A 22457-nucleotide genomic window follows, 5' to 3' on the forward strand; every position below is an offset into this window, starting at 1 on the left:
GTGTTTAAATACAATTTTTTAATAAATTTAAATTGCTATCTAATTTTACATATTTTGCTATTTGATGTGTAGTATTTTATCCTTATCAAATTCTGGAAGCTTCTTTTTAATTTTTTTTACTGAATAGTCTTGAATTACAAAGTTACAGAGATTTTATGATTAAGTTTTAGGCATATATTGTTCCAACAACAATCCTTTATCAGTGTCCACTACCCTCCACTAATGTCTTCAGTTTCCCTTCAGACCCGCAGCCTCTGTGGCAGACACTTTTCCCCTTCCCCATTGTCCTAATGTTCCATTCCCTGATTTGGCCCCCCCACCCTAATCCCAGTGGCAAGCTTCCTATTGAAGACAGTTCTGTTCTTCATTTCTATTGCCTTTGGACATTTGATATATCCCACATATATCATTTATGAGAGAGATTATTCTGTGTTTGTGCCTCTGCCTCTGACTAACTTCACTCAGCATGATACTCTCCATGTATCTGTGTAGAAGCAAATTGAATGACTTCATTTTTTCTTAAAGCCAAGTAACATTCCATTGTGCATATGTACTGTACTTTCTTTATACAATCATTTGTTCTTGGACGTTGGGTTGTTTCCATAATTTGCTATTGTGAACAGTGCTGCATTGAACATAGGAGTCAAGATGTCTTTCCTACATTGCACTCTTGGGCCCTTAGGATATATTTCCAGGGGTGGTAAGGATGAGTCATAGGGAAGCTCAATTTCTAGTTTTTTGAGTAATGTCCATATTGTTTTCCATAAAAGGCTGAACCAGTTAACATTCCCACCAGAGTCTCTTTCTCCGCCCCCCCCCCCCACATCTCTCCAAAACTGGTTGTCGCTGTTGTTCATTTTGATGAGTGTCTGTCAGTCTTTCTGGTGTGAGGTGATATCTCATTGTTAAGTTCATCCATTTCTGTTATGTTCTTCACTTCAGTGGAATAAAATTCTCCACAGTAGTTTCTTAATTGTATCTCTACAGTATCTCCTCTGAATTCTTCCCTTTATTATTGATGCTAATTATTAGGGTTGTTGTTTTTTTTTCTTTTTGAGCCTTACCAAGAATTGTAAATCTTGTTTATCCTTAAAAAAAACAGTTTTGGACACTAGAACCTAGGGACTTGTTTAGATAACTGGACTTACCAGGAGCAGAGGAGGTTGGGTGCAGGAGGTGGTTGAGAAGGATTCTGAAACAATGGTGGAGGGAAGGGGAACACTCTGGGGAAGACATGGTGTTGAAACTGTTGTATGCCCTATCATGAACAATATTGGAATCATGGTTATTCCAATTTATTTTTAAATCAAACTTTGGCTTTGTTGGTCTTCTGTATTATCGTACTAATTTCTATTTCATTATGTTCTGATTTTAACAATTTCTTTCTTTTACTGGCTTCAGGTTTCATTTCTTCTATTTCTGTTTCCTTAAAGTGTGAAGTTGTTTATTTAGAAGTTCTTTTATTTCCTGATGTGACGCTGTATTGATAAGGACTTCCCCCTCTTTTTTATATTTTTGTTTTGTTTTTTGTTTTGTTCTATTTGGGGTTACACCTAGCAACATTCAGGGTTTACTCCTGTCTCTGCCTTCAGAAATTACTCCTGGTAGTATTTGGGGAACCACATGATTGCCAGGTGTAGAACCCTGGTTGGTCACGTGTAAGGCAAATACCCCACTTGCTGTATTCTTGTTCTGGCCCTTGAACTTCCCTCTTAGCCTTTACTGTGACAATATGTTCTAGTAGATGATTGTATGGAGCAGAAGAACAAAGACCAGTATTGAATGATTTTGTATTAAACATAAAAAAGTAAAACTTACTAGCAAAAATTTAAAATATATCAGTGGATATTAACAGCAAGCTGAGGTTACCAGAGAGGAAAAAGTGAAGGTGGTCAGGTTGGAAAATGGGGGGAAATAGGTTCAAAGAAAAAGATGAATGTTATCTTTCTTGTGTTTTATTTGTTAATTAAAAAGAGAAAGAAGTTGAAATGGTGATGTGTGTTCACAAACGAGTTTGTGGACACCCTCCTGCTATGTGCTTTCCGTGGTCTGGAGCCACTTTCCTCACCTCGGATGGCCAATGCCAATTATCAATCAAAAGAAGGAGGAAATAGGGGCCAGACTTGTTGGTGATCAATTGCCATTTATTCCAATCTAGTCTTCCTCTGCCTCCTTCCATTCTCACTCATTGCCAATATTCCTCCACTCCTACTTTCCCTGTGCTAGTCTCTCTCTATCTCATGTTCCTGTCTCTCTCTCACCATCTCACAGCCTAGTTATAGAGAACAGTCACCAAGGGTTGGGGTAGTCAATACACATAGGTGAGATAGCACAATCAACATAAGTAAAGCCCTTCTTTCCAGGGAAGCTCTTCTAAAACAAAGAGTTCATCCTGCTAGAAGATCTGCTCAAGGATCTAAGGGCCTACTTCTCATTTCCTTAGTCCATAAATAATCATCTTAAATTTACTTCTTAATAATCGTTCTAGTCATTTTGTATGGACACAGTAAGAGACACTTAAGCTTATAGAATGGCTCTCCTGTGGACATCTCACTATATATCCCAGACTACAGTCCTCAGGCCTGATTAGTCTTTCCTAATCTCTGCAGGGTCCTTGTCAAGTCACTTCTCTTTGGGTCATGATGGAATTTTTCCATGACCATATTCTTAACTTACTATAAGTTTTATGGTACTTGGCCTGTCCCTTGGCCAGGGTAACTCACAGCTTGTCCTAAGTCCATCCAAGTTTCTTCATTGGGACCCTGCTTTGGGGTTGTTGGGAAAAAAAGGTAAACTGAGGCTTAAGTGACCTCAGGAGTAAACGTTATTCGGAATCAATTAACTTTGAAGTTACAAAAGCATAGCATTGACTGTCTTCCTGTGTCTATACAAAAAGGACATTGCTCTAAAGTAAACTGCAAAGGACAAAAAGGAAAGAGGAAAGCAATATTTCACTTGCATATACAAAATCCAGAGATTTCTGAAGAATCTGACTTTACAAGTCATAGATTCTAATTAGGAGGAAATAAGTGATTAATAGATAGCTAGCAGAAGCAGAGCACAGAGGAGAGGTTAAAGATGAATGCCAATATCAAGGAAATGGGAGTGCTTTGGGAGCATTGTGATGGGTGTTTCTCAGTAAACCTAAACTCCTTGCTTTTATTCAATAACCCTGGACTCCTTTCTCCTTGAAGGAGAAAGGACTGACCAATGTTATCCAATAGTGGTGGGGTGGGAGAAATAAATCCTAGTTATAGTTGAATGAGTTTAAACACGTTTAAATGAGTCAATTGAAGCTTTTGAGGTACAAATTAATGAAATAAGAATATTTTGATGACTGCCTGGAAAACAATTAATTGAGAGCTTAATTTATTTAATTTTCAACAGGAAACCCCTCAGCTTTAATGGGTATTGTGTGGGATATGTATGCCAAAACCATAAGATGTCCATTTTCTTAGTAAACTTAACTTTCCAGATAAAAACATAACTTACCTGAATGAATCTGATTGTAACAAACTGCAAGGACACTTGTAGATCTGTATGCTGTGATCTAGGGTGATTACTCTATTATACTTTAGGGTTGGAAAGATTTGATGCCTCATAAGAAATCATGAAATATAAAATGATGAATACCCAAGAGTACCAATGAGATAATCTGAATAAGTTCTCAGACAGTCAGTGTAGGCTATCTCTGTTTTTAAGTATTCCCAGTTTCCAATATACAGCAACCATCAAACATTTGCTAAATTGAGTAATGATTTGATAATCTGAATCTATAGGTCACCACTGGAATCTATAGCTCACATGGATCCTGTATAGGATAGTGACTCCTATCTATAAGACAGAAAGACAAGAGTGAAGAAACAAAAAGCTATATTTTCCCCTAATGATGTTTTCCTCTAATGATCTGTATTTTGTTTCTCAGGTAAGAGGTGAGAACCTCTTCCAAGGAACAGTACAGATAAAAGCAACTGAGTATAGTTTATTTTCTTAATTAACTTATACAGTTAAAGTGAGTCATTGATAAATGCTGACTCACAAATCTTACATTTCTTAGCATATTCATTAGCTGGAGATTGGAGAGGTAGTACAGTGAGAAAAACATTTGCCTTGTATGCAGCAGGCACTGGTTAAAATCCCCTGCATCACATATGGCTCCTGGTCCCCTACACAGAGCCAGGGATGACACCTAGTAGAGCCTAAGCACTACTAGGTGTCACCCAAAAACCAAAACCAAACAAACAAAATCCTTGGTTGATACCAATTTAAACCATCTGAGCAGAAGAATTAGATTATTTGGTACAATATTTTAAACTATGCAAAATTAAACTTTTAAAGAATTTCCTCATATATTTATTCATTATAATGAGCATACATTTGACAAGAATTAATAGTAATAATAGAGACTTAGGTTTAGAGCTCTGAAATGTTTAGTTATGCAGCCAGAGAAATAATACAGTGGGTTAGGTACCAGCCTTGCATTCGGTCCACCTGGGTTCAATTCCTGGTACAACATAGGGTCCCCTGAGTACTACCAGGAGTAATCCCTAAACACAGAGCCAGAAGTAAGCCCTAAACATCAAATGGCCAAAAAGGAAAAGAAAGTTTAGCTATGAAATAAAAAATATTATAGGTAGAAATTCTAAATGTTTACAATTTGGTATTACCATTTGACAAAATATGTCAAAATAGAGAACTTGGCATTGTTTGTAGTAAACAACTTATAATAAATTGCTCTAATCAATTCTTCAGGTCCCAAAATGGTAGAAGTCCAGAGTCAACAATTTCAGATTAACTCCAAGGATGGCAAGGCCCTGTTTACTGTTGATGAAAAGGAAGTGGTAGTTGGCACTGATAAACTTCGAGTAACTGGTAAGTAGTACTTTCTTTAAAAAGGTAATGTCCTGTGAAATATATACTTGTGAGAGCAAATTTAACTTTTGGCGCTTTTGCCCTGGGATCTGTAAAGCAGATAAGAGAAAGTAAATTGAATTTGTAATTGTTTTTATTGCATTTTTCATTTATTTTTTTCTGTAGAGTGAAATTCTCCTCACAGTTTTAGCCCACTTTGTTCATTCACCGCATTGCTATCAGTTATCTCTTTCCAATCAATATAATATAGCAATTTACCATAAACTCAGTCTGGAGTGATAGCACAGCAAGTAGGGCCTACGCCTTGCACATGGCCGACCTGGGTTAAATTCCTCCACCCCTCTCGGAGAGCCCAGCAAACTACTGAGAGTATCTTGCCCGCAGGGCAGAGCCTGGCAAGCTACCCATGGTGTATTTGATATGCCAAAAACTGTAACAACAAGTCTCACAATTTGTTGTAAGACATTACTGGTGCCCACTTGAGCAAATCGATGAACAATGGGAGGACAGTGCTACAGTGCTACCATAAACTCATTTATCATCTGTGTGATATTTAAATATCTGTTTTATGTGACTTTTGCAGAACAGTCTTTCAACTTTATTTTATTTCTGTATTCAAATACTTAGATTATCTATTTTTCCATTAAAATAATTTTCTCTTTGAACTCTTTTATAATTTTATGGAACTCATTTTTAATACAAAGGAAGTTGTGACCCCCAAAATGTTCAGAGCATGTTCAAAGCATGTTCAAGATGTATCTTCCAAGCCTGCAAAAGCGTAAAAGACATAAAAAGGCAGGCACTGATTAAATTCATTACAGGACTTTTCTGTTTTTCTTAAATCTATCAACAACCTTATTGTTTCACACATGCTAACAAAAACTTAAAAATAAAAAGGTCATATTCCCTAATCTCTGAAATTAACTTGACTTTAAATACATTTTCATGTGACATACATATAGCTTCAATAAACCAACTTATAAAAAGCATATCTATGTTGCAGCACATTCAAGGAAGTAAAGTCCTTGATTTTCTTAATGAACTAAATGGCACCAGATAGTCTAAATTAAAATAAATTGGTTATTGTATTACAACAAAATGTCCAGGTTGTTCCATTTTCTTGGCTATCAGGAATCCACTATGCATAGTATAGAGCACATGGTCTTTGAAGATCTGAATTCTATTCCTACCTCAATCATAAGATCCCACATTTTTTGACCCCACATCTCTTAATCTCATTTGGCTGTTTCCTTTTTAAAGTTGATTATCATGTCTACTGTGACCACATTGCAGAATTAAATAGATGACTGTATGTAAAAGACAGCAAGAATCTTGGCAGAGTATAAATATGAGCAAATATTGGTTGTTTGGGCCACATTGGTGGTGCCCAGGGGTCACTCCTGCTCTGTACTCAGGAATAATTCCTGGCAGTCTCAGGTACCAAATGGGAAGCTGGAGCTTGAACTCAGATCAGTCATGTTCAAGGCAAGCACCCTATATCCTAAACTCTTTCTCTGGACCCATGATAGGAAAATATTTATTACCTGACCACATGTATCACAATCACCTGGAGGGACTGTTAAAATGTATTTCTGGGCTTCATCCTCAGAGTTCCTGATTTGTAGTTTAACGTAATCTTCACTTCCACTTGCTTGGGCAGTACTGTTTCATCTTTGAAGATGTATTTAGATTCAGTGTCATGGAGAGTTTTGCTTATGTTTTCCTCCATGTACCTTATGGATTAAACTAAGTAACTTCTGTACCAAAAAAAAGTGATGACCAAGATACAAAGTAAGCCCATAGAATGGGAAAAATTATTTATCCAATACCCATAGGATAAGGGGATATAAGTGTGTGTGTATGTGTATGCATATGTATGTGTATATCAGGCACTGGTAGAACTTTGCAAGAAAAAAAATACAACCCCATCAAAAAATGGGGAGAAGAAATTAACAGGAACTTCCTCAACAAAGATATCCAAATGGCCAAAAAGCACATGAAAAAATGTTCTATGTCACTAATCATCAGGGAGATGCAAATCAAAACAACAATGAGATATCATCTCACACCACAGAGCATAGCACACATCAAAAATAACAAGAGCAACCATTGCTGGCACGGGTGTGGGGAGTAAGGGACTCTCCTTTATTACTGGTGGGAATGCCAACTGGTCCAACCCTTTTGGGAAAAAATATGGGCATTGGATAGAAAAACTATGGTACATCTATACAATGGAATACTATGAAGCTGTTAGGAAAGATGAAGTCATGCCATTTGCTTTTAAATGGATGGACATGAAGAATATCATCACGGTCACAGTCCTCCCGTTGTTCATCGATTTGCTCGAGCGGGCCCAGTAACGTCTCCATCATGAGACTCATTGTTACTGTGTCTGGCATATCGAATACATCACGGGTAGCTTGCCAGGCTCTGCCGTGCGGGCGAGATACTCTCGGTAGCTTGCCAGGCTCTCCAGAGAGGGGGAGGAATCGAACTTGGGTGAAATGAGTCAGAAAGAGAAGGATAGATGTAGACTTAGTGCACCCATTTGTGGAACATAAAAAAAAATGGTATGAGACTAATACCAGGGAAAACAGGGGTCATGAGGTCTGGTCAGTGGTTGGAATTTTGCCACAAGTATGTGGCTAGAGAAGAGCAGTTAGGATAGTGAAGTGACCAGTATGACAATAATAGAAAGGATCACTCTGGACAAGAAATGAGTGTTTAAGGTAGGTAAGGGATATACATTATAACTTTCAGTATCTGTATTGCAAGCCATAATGCCCAAAACGAGAGAGAGCAGGAGAGAGAGAGAGAGAGAGAGAGAGAGAGAGAGGTGTCTACTGTAGAGGGAGGTGGTGGGGCAGCAGGGGGAGCTAGAAACTTTGGACATTGGTGGTGGGAAATGTGCACTGCTACAGGTGTTGGAACATTAGATGACTGAAACCCAATCATAAACAGCTTTGTAACTTTGTATCTCACTGTGATTTAATTTTCAAAAAATTAACTAAAAACATTTAAAAACTGAGTTGCTGATTCAGTGGATCTGGAATGTAATGTGAATATTTGTGTTTTCTGCACATTTTGGATACTGCAATGCCTGGAAGCAGACATTTAGTTCCATTCTGTCGTGTACTGCCTTGGTGAAAATTAGATAATAAGCAACAAATTTTAGTATCAAAGCACATACAAATAGGTTGCAAAATTGTATTGCAATTCTTGCAAAATTTGCAAGTTTCTAGTAGTTAAAAGTGATGTTGAAATATGGGAGGATTACAGACAAAGATAATTAAAAAGATGACCTGAAAAGTGAAACTTATTAGTAACTAAAGAAGGAAAAACTGAACAAAGATGATGCATTGACAAATATTTCAGAGCTCTGTAATTCTATTATCATAGGCCTAAAGTAACCCCCCTTGGGGAGACTGCAATGCTCTTGATTTGATTAATTGTGGGTTTACTACAAATGTTGAATATCATATTTGCCACGAGATTGGGAAGAAATCCAAGCAATATTACAAGTGACTTTTGCTCTTATCAGTTTTCCTCATCCCTAAACATGGATGAAAGCTGTGAATATGACAAGATGGCAAGATACCTCTTCTTATTATTATCTTTCTATGGCAAAAGGGAGATAAGTCTGGGTGGCCCTAACCCATACTGCAGACTATCAACAGAGAGTTTTCTCTGGCTGCTATAGAGAAACCCAGAGAAATGTCCTGTGAAAGAAGTTTGTGCTGCTTAGTTGCTGCATAATGATGGAGGGAAGCATGTGACAGAAAATGAGGGGACTACTAGAAGCATAGGGAGATCCTTGGCTGACAGCAAACTGGGTCTCAGTCCACAAACTATAAAAAAATTGTGTTCTGCCAATAACTGTACCAAACTTGGAAATACATTGATAACTCAGAATTATCTAGAAAAGAGCAATGCCTGGCTTAAACCTTAATTTGAGCCTATGTAACCCTGAGTGAAATTTGGTCAAGCCCCCTGGAAGAACTTTCACCTGCAAAATGGTATATAGAAGAGTAGACATGGTTTGTGATAGTCTGTAAGACAGATAAAAAAAGCTAACACATTTTCATGTAATTACTATTGTATTGGGGAAATTGTGCTAGAAAAAACTTGATTTGTTTTTATGATTTTATATAGTTTTATAATTTTTAATAAATGTTAAATATCAACTGTTTGAAATTTTAATAAACTTTAATTTCAAGACATTTTTATTCAAATTTCTCATTAGGGGCCAGAGCAATAGAGAGTAGTTGTATGTGACCAACCTGGGTTCCATGCCCAGCATCCCATCTGGTCCCCTAAGACAGCCAGGAGTGACTCCTGAGTGCAGAGTCAGGAGTAACCCCTGAGCACTGCCATGTCAAAACAAAGCAAAACAAAAACAAGAAAAAGAAGATTTTCTTCATTGTATACTATAAAAGTTTGATTCCTTTCAAAACAAAAGTTGAAATAGCAAAAACAAAAGTAAACAATACTAAAGCACAGACCAATAGGGAAAGAAATTTGCATCAAAATGAAGACGTCTGGGGCCAGAAAATAGTATTGTGGTTAGGACACAGGTATAGCTTGCCCATCCCAGCTTCCTTTCTCAGAACCCAGAGCCATATGGTCCCATAAGCACCACTAGATGAATACATGCAATACCTCCAGGATTGACTAGGTAATCCCTAGCACCACATTACACAAGCAAAATTACATCTTATCACACTTGCATTAAATACCACCCATTTGTCTAAGAATTACCTATAGGATATCCGGAACTTTTGAGCACTGCTTAGGAATAAAATTTCCACCGTTGAAGAATGAATATGACAAAGGTAAGTTAAAGGATACTTAAAGCTGGAAGTGGTAGCTAGATGATTCTTACATAGTGCCATAAGCTTCAAACACATACCCCGAGATCTCCAAGCAGTTTACGATGTAGTTCTGTGCAAACTGATAACTTCTTGTTTTGGCTCTAAACTTAGGAATTATTCCTGGAGACTTCAGGAGACCATAGGGGAAGCCGAGGGTCAAACCTTAAGTTGGCTATGTGCAGCACCCTACCCACTGGACTATTGCCCCAGCCCAACAGTTGATAACTTGATCTATCTATGTTAACAGTTTTTCAGTGAAAGTAACAAAAGATATAAACAAAAACCCAAGAAATAGACATAAGTTAAACTAGGGCATACATATCTCACATGAGAAGTGAGGTAGAGTAACTCCAGTCTGATAAATGTAGTGACTTAATATATTTTACTTCAGCTCTTTTTCTTTATAAGTATGTTGACATTCCCCTGTATGTTGTGAATTTCTTGGGTCAATCCTAAGCATCCCTTTCTTGCGTGATGACTTCTAAATTTCTATAAGAGGAAGTGGACTTGGAAGAACTGACTTATTTGATTTATACTTACAACCTAAATTGTACTCAAATTAGATTGCTTGCAATTCTCATGTAATTGGCATTTAGCCAAAATTTATTAACACACTCTAGTAGACATTGACTTTAGTTAGGAACTTAAGATACACCTATTTTTATAAGCTGCTCTATTTGAAATAAAGTCTCTTATTTTATGATTTTTGTTGTTTAAACTTAATTGAGTCTGAAACAAGCTTGGTATAAGGAAGACACAAAAGAACCAAGTTAATAAAAGTATGTATGGTCATTCTAATGACTAAGTATTTGTCTTAAATGAAATACAAGATATTAAGTTTTTATAAAGGTATTAAATTATTTTGAGTAGGGTACTCCCTGTTCTGCTATACATTTTAAGATAAATATAGTCATTACAAGCAAGAACATATTGTTTGAAGAAGACTGTATACATTAATAATAGGTAAGTGGATGTTAATTGTAGTATAAACAATAATGCTGATCTGGTTTGGGTAGTGGTGGTTACTGGAGCTGGAGAGATAGTACAGCAGATATGGTGCTTGACTTGCAAGTGGCCAACCAGGTTCTACCCCAGCATCCCATATGGTTCCCCAAGCTCTGTTAGGAGAAATTCTTGAGTACAGAGCCAGAAGTAACCCCTGAGCATTGCCGGGTGTGGTTCAAAAAAAAGTGATAGTTACAGAAGGAAGTTGATGACTCCAAATTAAGAATTTACTCATACATTCTGGCCAGCAGATTATGTCAGTATTACTTTAAGGCTTAATAGCAATGATATAATCATGATTATATTATCTGGGTATTCACATTTGTTTATAATAAACAGCCTGTCTTATTTAAGGATAATACATGTTACTTTAATAGATTCTATGTCTTCCTTTGAGTATATTACCATTACACATGCCACTGTAATACTGCTAACTCATAGGAGTTAAGTAATTGACATGAATTTTAAACTAATTATGTAATTACATTTTGTTGTAAAATAGTGCCTCTGGGACTCTTAAAATAATTTCAGCTCTTCTGGGATAAAAAAAAATGAAGCTGTTTTAAAATAACAGTTCTCCATACAATTGCATACATTACAGCACTAGTTTGGCTCTTTATAAAGTCTGTATGTTTATAGAGAATTAAATATGTTGACACATTTTTCTCACAGTCGGCCTATCATTTTATTTGTATAAAATAAAGATAAAGTAATTGCACAACTTTATGGCCCACATTTCATCTGTTTCTATCATCCTGATTATAAAAAGAAAAGGATCCTTCTACTTTGGACAAACTTGCAGGCTATCGAATGTAGCCTGCCCACACGGCAGAGTCTGGCAAACTCCCCGTGGCGTACCAAATATGCCAAATGCCAGTAACAATGATGGGTCTCATTCTCCTAAAGAGCCTTGAATATAATTTCAGGGCTAGGATGAAAGAGATGTTACTGGGGTCTGCTCGAGGCAATCGACGAATAACAGGATGATGAAATGAAAATGAAATGAAATGGCCCACATTTCATCTGTTTCTATCATCCTGATTATAAAAAGAAAAGATCCTTCTTTTTGAATAATTGGTAGAATTCACCCGAGGTTTCTCATAGCAATGCATTATTCATGTTTCATATAATACTATATAAACCAGAGACAATTCTACACAGAGTGTGAAACTATATGTAGCGTACATCATTTTTCTTAATATTGATGGATTTTTTAAACTTTATTTTACATTTTACTAGTCAAGAGAATGCAGTGGAAATAAAAGAATGAAAGGAATGAATTTTTCATACAGATAACTCTGTTGAATTACTTTATACTCTACATCTAACACAAAATGCTGTTTCTGCTTCAGTACAAACCAGTCATTGTACTACAAAATTTTATTGGCACAGCTTAGTGTGGAACCTCCCTCTAGTGCTGACTATAGACTTATTTTATGTCATGGTTATCATTATCAATTAAGTAGCATTTTAAGATGAGTCCTGGTATGACATATATGAACATCTGGTTCTAATCTGAACACAATTTGCTTGAGATGTAATTTCAAGAAACATTAACCTTCACTTGTGGGCTTCTTTATTTCAGTTTATTATAGTTTTTATGTTACTCATGCTACTAAATCTGATTCGCAATTTTGAGATTTTATTTTGTACTGACTAAAATCTCTCAGGGGTCAGAGCTATAGTACAATGGGTAGGGGGTATGTCTCAAACTCAGTCAACCCGGGTCCAATTCCCGGCATCTCATATTGTCCGCCAAACACCGTCAGGAGTAATTCCTGAGTGCAGAGCCAGGAGTAACCCCTGAGCACTGCCAGGTGTGACCCAAAAAGGAAAAAAAAATTAAAAAATTAAATCTCTTATGTCATAAACTATTACTTTTTGAATGAGGGTTCAGTGTGTTTCCAAATTGTATCTTCTTTTAAAGAAAACTGATGAAGCAGTATCTGTGACAACAAAGCTGTGAGAGTTGGTAATGCTGTGTAGAAAATATGAGGATGTTGTGAACCTTAGTAAGGGCTGCTGGAAACACCTTTGGCTTATGCAAATGAGTTCTCAACCTGGTATCTGTAGTTTTCACCCAAGCCATGTCTTTCAATGGTAAATATTAAAACGAGTCCAAATGCAGACTAGAAAATGTTTATTAAACTGCCTTCGCTGTTTCCTCATAAGGCAAGTCTTCCCAGTGAGGGAAAACTTTTGAGCATTTTTTGGAACCAAGCAAGAGAAACAAAATTTTTTTTCACTGCATCTTCTCCTTTCAGTCTGGCGTGGAGCCAGACAAGGATTGGATCTAAAAGACAAGGAAAGGTGTAATGAGCATGCTTATAAAGCAAAGAGGTCTTGTTAAGTCAAGAGGAGCAAGAGTATACACAATGTAGAGCTACACAAAGCCGCCTGTATATCCACAGACTTAGAGGGGAACTGCTCTGAATAAGCTACTATGGGTCCTTTCCACACAGGGACATTTGATTTCCAAGTGAACTGGCTTACCGCTTTATTCCTATGCACTGTTCACATTTTCAAACCCCTGGATTACTATCCTTGAAAAATATCTGTCCACAGTCTCTGTATCTTCACAAATATCTATATGAAGAGTTGGACCAACTGCCTTTTACTTCTCTGTTGCTTTGAAGTCATTCTTCCCTGAAGATGATAACCAAGTTCATCAAGATGAGACGCAATTTACTACTAGCATGTTGCTTGCTGTCCTTGAGAATTTGTTGTTATATTCCAGAATCTAGCTATAGACGAATTTTAATTCATAGCACAGCATTCCACTGAGCTCTGTAACAACTCTGGGCCAGTCAATAAACCATTCTGCTTATCAATTTTCTTGTCAGTCAAATAAACAGCCTTATCTGCTACGCCAGCTTCTGTGCATTATTAAGTAAGATTAGTATATTTCATGAGCATGCCACTCTCATGCTTTCATTTATGCCCCACAATAGACACAGTGTCTTAGAATAATTATATTTTCTAACAAATAGATGGGACATACTGCTTCTTATAAAATTCAGAGTCAATTTTAGATATTTAGAATATTTTTATTTTTTTATAAATGTCCTGAAGTAGGGCTGGAGCGATAGCAAAGAGGGTAGGGTGTTTGCCTTGCAAGCGGCCAACATGGCCGACCCGAGTTCGATTCCTCTGCCCCTTTTGTAGAGCCGGCAAGCTACTGAGAGTATCTCGCCCGCAGAGCAAAGCCTGGCAAGCTACCCGTGATGTGTTTGATATGCCAAACACAGTAACAATTGTCACAATGGAGACAATTGGGCCTGCTCAAGCAAATCGATGAACAAGAGAGGACAGTGACAGTGACAGTCCTGAAGTAACTTTAACAGCTAATGCTTAGAGAGAGGCATCTTGGCCTGCTAGTGGTGGGTATGGTATAGAAGTACTTTGTTGTTACTATGTTTGGCATATTGAATACACCATGGGTGGCTTGCCAGGCTCTGCTGTGAGAAGTACTTTAATTTATAAAATAATATTATTGGCACTCTTGTGATAATAATCTTAATTTTGAAAATAAGAAAATTAAGTGCAACCTAGGCAATTACTGGAAAAAAGGAAGCAAATGGTACAAGATGTCATTTTTTTAATAAAATCTAGAAAATTAGTCAAATTATTAAGTAAAGTAAAAGTAAAGGCCCTCCCGTTGATCATCGATTTGCTCGAGCGGGCCCAGTAACGTCTCCATTGGAGACTTTGTTGTTACTGTGTCTGGCATATCGAACACTCTCGGTAGCTTGCCAGGCTCTCCGAGAGGGGCGGAGGAATCAAACTCGGGTCGGCCATATTGGCTGCGTGCAAGGCAAATGCCCTACCGCTGTGCTATCGCTCCAGCCGGGCGTTTGCTTTGCACGCAGCCAACATGGCCGACCCGAGTCAAATTATTATCTAATATATATTAAATAGAGACTGCAAATTTTTCAATTTTTCAATTTGGGAACTAATATTGTTCTTAGGCATGTAATTGCTTTGAAAATTATATGTTGTCTTCTTGGGAAAGTATGGAAGCAGATGTGTTTTCCTTCTAGAATTCAAGCATCTGTACAATTCAGCAACAAATATCCAACTCTATTCAAAAGAGACATTTGTGCTCCTACATTTATTGCAGAGTACATTCATTCACAATAGCTAAATCCTGGAAACAACCTAAGTGTCTAAGAATAGATGACTGGTTAAAGACGCTATGGTACTTGTACACTTTTAAATATGAGTATTACTTGGCTATAAAATGAAAACATGCAATTTGATGGTACATGGATAGATCTGGAGAGTTTTGTGCTGAGTGAAGATAGTCAGAAGAAAGACTCAATAGGCCTTTTCGCCAGGCAGTTCCAGTTAGGGGTAGGTGCCAGCCCTCTGCCTGCCCTCTAGGAACCCTGGTGGCCACCATCTTCTAGAACTCAGTGAAAAACTCCAGGTACAGGTGGCAGAGGTGGCAAATGTCAGCACTCACAGGACAGGGGAGGAGTCGGCCCTTCTTCTTGCTCTTACTCTGATGGGACTCTGAGATGATGCCATATCTGGCCACCATCTACTTAAGGTCCCAAAGGGCCATGATCCAGAGACACAAAAACAAATCTTGGACCCAAGCAGCTTGCTGCAAAGATCTCTCCAGACCCTAGTTATTACAATTTTAGAATTCCTAGATTATAGATTATATGGTATCCATAACAAGCAATAAAAACACATTGTCCAGCATTGCATTTTTGGCAGATATGAGTGGTGGTGGGACTGGGCTCAAATATTGAAGGTAACCAAAGTAGAGAAAGAGAGTATTGTGCAAATTGTATGCCACACAAGCAGGGGGAAGTGTAGAATGGAGGCAGGGGAGGGCGAATATTGGAGACTTTGGTGGAGGAAAATGTGCACTGGTGAAGGGATGGGTGTTTGATGATTGTATGATTGAAACTCAAACATGAAAGCTATGCTACTGTACCTCACAGTGAATCAATAGAAAGAATGGAAGGAAGGAAGGAAGGAAGGAAGGAAGGAAGGAAGGAAGGAAGGAAGGAAGGAAGGAAGGAAGGAAGACACAAAATGATCTCTCTCAAATTCAGGTTATTAAAAAACAGTAAGGGAATAACTAATGCCTAAATGCAATAGAATCCAAGAACTTATCTACAGAGCTAAGCTTACCATGGTGAGGGTGGGGATTTGGGGGCAGGGGAGGGTGCAATCCATGAGACAGTGGTGGAAGTGGACACTCTGGTGGAGGATATGGTGTTGAAATGTTGAAAAAAACCTGCCATTTACAGTGCTGAAAATCTTGGTGACTAAAAACTTTAAAAAGAAATACATTTATGTTTTCATTTACTTTTTTGGTATCCCTTACTTTATGCCTCTTTGCTTTCTGTACAGGGCCTGAGGGAGCTCTTTTTGAACATTCAGTGGAGACACCTTTAATCAGAGCAGACCCATTTCAGAATCTAAGGTGAGCGCTTTGCTCAAAATTATGCATGTTTTCTTCCATATTTGTTATCCTTATTCTATAAATTACTTTCCATTTCTAACTAATCACTGTTGATTCTATTCAGCATCTGTCACTGTCACTGACAACACTTAATCCTTTAAAATACACCATTTACTCAGAAGTTCACATGCTTATACTTCATGTATTTCACAAATGCAATATTTTCCCCTGGAAAGTATCAGCTTAAATCTGAAAGCTTTCTCAAAGCATTTAATGTTCTATTGTCCATCTCTATTCCAACTGCTGTCACTGTCACTGTCACTGTCCTCCCATTGTTCATCGATTTGTTCTAGCAGGCCCAGTAACATTGTGAGACTTGTTACTGTGTTTGGCATATCAGATACATCATTGGTAGCTTGCCAGGCTTTGCCTTGTGGGCTAGATACTCTCTGCAAACAAGAAAAATCTTTGTGTCTTTTTGTAGAAGACCACAGTACTTACGGTGGGCTTAAAACTTGGAAAAAGCATTCCTGAAAATGTCAGTTTACATTGTTTTTAAAATATGTGCACAGTTCACTTGATCACTTGACATCCCATTATTCATCAATTTGCTCGAGCGGGTGCCAGTAACATCTCCATTCGTCCCTGTCAAGTGATACTGTAGCCCAATGGCGTCTGCTCACTCCAGGAACACGCGAAGAGCCTCAAACCATTCATTCAGGGTCTTGACAAAGAAGTCTGATCATGGGAGGCCACGCAATCTTTTGACGTCCCTTGGAATCCAGGTGGTAACGGTTCTAATCCAGCATTCGTATCCATATTGCATTATGTGTCCAGCCCATCTGATTTTCAATGCCTTGGCAAACAAGACAGCATCCCTGATTCTTGATCATTGATGGAGGTCGGTACTCGGGATTCCTTCTCTCACTTGAGTGAAGTGTGATACTCTCAGCAGAGCTCTTTCAATTCCTCTTTGGGAGACCCGAATAGCATTCTTATCCTGTTTGTGTAGGTTTCTGAGGCGTATGTTAATGCAGGAGAATGGTGGAGTTGAAGAGATGTGCCCAGAGCCAGAGGTTCTTCATCTTTTTAGCTATTTCTTCTATAGCTATTTTTAGCTATTTCTTGAAGGAATTCCATGCCCCTCTCTTCCTCCTGCACAACCCAGGTGCCAGGTCGTTTGTAATGTTAAGTTCTCAACCTAGGTACACATAACTGCTGCATTCGGAGATGTTTGTTCCATGAGAATGAATGGAATGTAAGGAGTGAGTATGTTTCTCATAAACATTATCTTCGTGAAATTCAAAAACTCTCGAGCTCATTCGGCAACGTGGCTTGGCACAAGCCTCAGGCAATCACAAGCTAACGTCCGAGCTCACAAAGCAGTTCGGAGAAGCGATAAAGGAAGACCTTAAAGAGGGAAGACCAGCAGTGCTGGCCGATGCGGCAGAAGCCGGGAAAAGCATTCACAACGCCCGCCTGTCCTTTGCCAACTACAAGGCAAGATGACTGTCCTTTGACATCCTGATGGATCTATCACATCTTCCAGAAGGGCAATGGAGAAGATTATCCATGATTTCTACTCGGATCTCTTCGATAGCCACGTCTACCAGCCCAGAAGCAAACAGCACCCAGCCCAGACAAGGTTAGATGGATCACCTGAAGAATCTGCCGTTAGTAGTCATCAATACACTGGCTCTGCTCTTCACATGCTACCTGCCTGAATGCAAGGATGTTGTGTACCTATGTGTTCTTCAGTTTATCACGAGACTACTGACTGCTGTTTGCTGATCTGTTCCAAAATAATATATCTTTATTTTATAACAAAAGCAAATGATATTTTAAAAACAGATGTATTAAAGTCTAAGATACCTCTTAAAATCACACTTAAAATTGGACTTGAAATATATGCAGAACAATGAGCATGTTATAATAAATTGTGTATAATAATTTACATGGAACGTAACTTATGTGTAATAAAGGGAAATGCATACTAAGAACTCCAAAAAGTTATCAAAAGGCAACTTTTGAGATTTTTTTAATGTAAGAAAACTGCTCTTTGTTCATCCACTGATTAAGTTGACTGAAGCAGACATGAACTCCACATTACATTTTTTTTAATTTTTAAATTTTATTTTCATAAAGTTGTTCACAGTAATTATTTACATTCAACATTTCAACACAAATCCCACCACTATTAAACCTTTCCACCACTTTTATTTTGAATTTTACACCCACAACCCAAGCCTACCCTATAGGCAGTTGCTAAATAATTTATTTTGTATTGCTCATTATGAAGAGTATGAGATATTGTGCGACCACAAAAAACAGCCACTCACTCCTGGAATTCTAGAATTTTTTTTAAATATTTGGAGTCCGGAGGCATCTCCGCAGCCTGCTGCTCTCTTCTAAGATTCAACAACTTGAGACCAAGTTTCCCGAGAAATTAAACTGCCAAAAGTTAGGTATGTGGGAGTCACATCCATAAACCACCTCTGGCTCAGCTATATAAGCTCATTTACTGGCTTTCTTCAGAGACCCATAAATAAATCTCCAAAGAGATCAAAAGCCTACCATTTAAGTGCATTAACAGCCATGATTCAGAGACTCCCAAATGAATATGAGTCAAGTTTAGCACATAATTTTCACTCAATTTAAATGCATATGTGTCATTGAGTACTTCTCTCAAGTTTCTCCATTTTCTCTCCTGTTTTCCCTCCATCTGTTTTTCCTCTCTTCTGTCTTTAAGCATTTCAATCAAATCAACATTCAAATTGTTGAAGTAGACTGGAGTAACTGAAAAAAAATCTTCTTTCTTTTGACTTTTAATTTCAGGTACTGTGCTTTACAAATTTAAATAGTGTCAATGATAGGGTTCCAGGAATACATCTATCCAAGCCACAACCTGCCCACCCCCAGAGTGTCCCTTGTCCTCCACCATTGTCTCCGGGCCCCCTCCCTCTGTCCTGCCTCCACACCCTCTCCTGCTGCCCCTACCTCACATCTCACTGCTTTGGTAAGATCAGAACTGAAGAATGTTTTGAGTGACTATGATATGCCATCTGGTGTATATTCAGCATTTCTGGGGAAACAAGAGTTTTTCCAGTCCTTTATATTTCTGGTTCTGTTTCTATGCTTGATTTAGTCATATGGACATCCTGGCAAATTTTACCAACACAAAGCCAACTCTAACCAGTCTGAAGACTGGTCATCAATTCATCAATTCATCCTGTCCATCAATTCTATTGGTTCAGTCTTTCTCCAAAAGAAATCATTGCATCTGCTGAAAATCTTTCTAAATAAAGATATATACTAGGCTGGAGTAATAGTCCAGCAGGTAGGGCATTTACCTTGTATGAAGCTGAGCCAGGTTCAATATGCAGCATCTCACATGGTTCACTGAGCACCACCAGGAATGATCAATAAGTTCATAATCAGGAGTAACCCCTGAGCATTGCCAAGTGTGCTCCCCCCATCTCACAAAAAAAATAAAAATAAAAAGACACAAACTCAAGAGCCAGGTTTATATGTTATTTCATGACATGTACCAAATACATATGTTGCCCTTAAATCTTTTTCCCAAGCAACTTTGTTAGGGAAAAAGGAACTATGTAAAATACTTCTTAGATGTGATTATCAGGAAGCAGGTGGTGGGGGTGGGAGGGAACCTAGGGACATTAGTGGGGGTTACTTTGATACTGGTGGTAGGGACTGGTGTTGGAACATTGCATGTCTGAAACTATCATGAGTAACTTTGTAAACCACAGTGCCTTAATAAAAAAAGAATTTCAAAAGCAAATAGTTTTAAATGGCTTTATAAAATTATTCACAAATGACATTTTTCTGCCAAGGTGGTATGCCAAAGAATTTAATCAACTGAAACTGCCACTGTCTGCTACTGGCACTAAGGTTGAAGATTTTAAAGGACATGAATTTCACTGACTCTCACTGATGGAAAGTGTTTATTAATTATGTGTTATCTTTTTAATTTGCCAGCGAAAAATCAACAAATATTAGCATTCGAGAATAATGTAAGGATACAGTATTTCTTATTGTTTGTATTTTCTATGCCAAGTCATGTATCAAGGGATTTCTGGGATATAATTTTTTAACCAGCTTTTTCTTTACCTTCTTTTAATTTCAGATTGGAATCCCCCACACGGAGTCTAAGCATGGATGCCCCAAAAGGTGTTCATATAAAAGCTCATGCTGGGAAAATTGAGGCCCTTTCTCAAATGGATATTATTTTTCACAGTAGCGATGGAATGGTGAGTTGAATGTATATCCTAGTAATAAGCATGAGTATCATGTCTATGGAGATCTTGATATACTAAATTTATGGTAGTTTGTAAAGAAACATTATGAAAGGTATAATGTAATGAGTGAAAAAGGAGAGCAAGCAAACAATGAATGTATCACGGGAAGAACTAAAAAGAATTAGATAATTATATATTGACTCCAGGGAAATTTGACATTTGTGCAGTCAAATTTTACATCATTTTTAGCTTTAGAAAACTATCACGTCCTTTCAGAACTTATGGAGATGATCAATTCAGCCATTTCACTGAGGGATCCAATTTCCTTGAAATCTGATGTCACTAGCAGTAAGTGGCCATTGCCATCCTTTATTGCCTTGAGTTCTGCGCTTACATGCACTAAATTATGTTTATGTGAAAAATAAAAATGTCAACTACATAAGGATGAAATATGAAATTTTGAATCGGGAAATGTCACTAATAAAAGCTTAAGTTACAATGAGGCAGTGAAGGACACGCAATGATTGTTAGAGTACTACAGTGATTGATTAATTACCTATTGGATTCAGGAAAATTTATGGACCTCTCTGGACCTGTCTTTATGGTGGTCAAATTGGAGAAACAATCATTGTTTAACAGCATTATAGCATTATGTAAAATGGGGATTGAGATTATGAAATTGTATTAACTTGCTAATAAAAGAAAGATAAAGTTAAAAACTTGATATGCCAAATACTAAAAGAGAATATGTGTCTGGCAACCCACAAGATATTTTCTAAAAATACAAATGAAGACAGCAAGGAAGCAGAATATTAATTACAGTTACTAAAGTTTATTGCCGAATAGAAAAACATAATATAACTAATTCACTTTTTAAAATTGATCAATTTACAATAAGAAGAGAGAAAAAGACAACAAATTAGGAGAAAGCAAAATATACTGTGAAAAAAGTAATTTCCCAAAATATTAGACAAAACCTTAATCAGGAGTAACCTCTGAGCACTGCTAGGTGTGGCTTCAAAAGCCGAAAGGGAAAAAAAAAGAGCACCCACTGGGTTTCTTTTACTTTGACAATGCTCGGGAGCACAAGAGCAAACTGCATGTGACAAATGCTGTTGCTACAGAATCAGGGTCATCACCCAAGAGCGACTGTAGACTGCATGTATCAGCTCACAAAAGACTGGATTTTGTTGGAGGCAGGGTGATAGATAATATAAGAGATAGGATGCTTGCTGCGACCAACGAAGGCTCAATCCCGAGCACACCACAGGGTGCCCTGAGACCTGCAAGGAGTGATCCTTGGGTGCAGAGCCTGGAGTAAGTCCTGTGCATTACCAAGTGTAACCCAAACCACCACCCACCTCTCCTACCCTGACTCCACCCCCCAAAAACTGAAGTTTGTAGATGAGAGCTATGTAAAATAATAACTTTACCTTTGTTGGATAGGAGGAAGGTTACACCAATCAATCCACAACAAACTTTAATTCCTTCTAAAAAGCAGCTCTGGGTTGACTTAGGTGTGGCTATTCAGTAATTATTTTCTGGGGTCAAAGAGATAGTACAGCAGGGAATGCATTTGCCTTGCAGCAGCTGACCAAGGTTTGATCCCTGGCACTGAATATAATATCTTAAATAAAAATAAAGATGATTTATTTAGGTTATCAAAAGATTTCCAAATCTCAATCAATGGGCATTGGTTTGTGTTTCAGTTTAACTACAGAGACAAAAAAGGAGCCTAATTCTAATGGTCATGGGCCAGAGAGATAGTACAACAAGTAGAGTGCTTGCCTTGCATTCAACTGGCCTGAGTTCAATCCCAAGCAGCACTCAGGGTCCTCTGAGTACAGATCCAGAAGTAAGCCCTGAGCACACCAGGTGTGGCCCCCAAAGCAAACAAACAACAACAAAACAACTAAAAATCAACAACCAAAAATTTTTATATAAAAACTGTTGGAAATGATGGCCAAAATCTCTCATTTTATTTCTATTGACTTTTGTCTTTTTTCAGCATCTAATAGAAGGCACCATGAA

At 37.8% G+C, this 22457-nt stretch overlaps 1 protein-coding gene across 3 annotated transcripts in view; it reads left to right on the plus strand.

Moving 5' to 3' along the window:
- The window catches only part of SGCG (sarcoglycan gamma), a 112974-nt gene that overhangs the window by 86642 nt on the left and 3875 nt on the right, over positions 1-22457 (plus strand). For all 3 annotated transcript variants that reach the window (XM_056133051.1, XM_056133052.1, XM_056133053.1), the window contains exons 5-7: positions 4753-4872; positions 16119-16191; positions 20315-20438. In XM_056133051.1, the coding sequence (XP_055989026.1) occupies positions 4753-4872; positions 16119-16191; positions 20315-20438 (317 nt within the window). The remainder of the gene's footprint in view (positions 1-4752; positions 4873-16118; positions 16192-20314; positions 20439-22457) is intronic.

The sequence above is a fragment of the Sorex fumeus genome, unplaced genomic scaffold (assembly GCF_029834395.1).
Source record: "Sorex fumeus unplaced genomic scaffold, SorFum_2.1 ptg000095l, whole genome shotgun sequence".
Lineage (NCBI taxonomy): Eukaryota > Metazoa > Chordata > Mammalia > Eulipotyphla > Soricidae > Sorex > Sorex fumeus.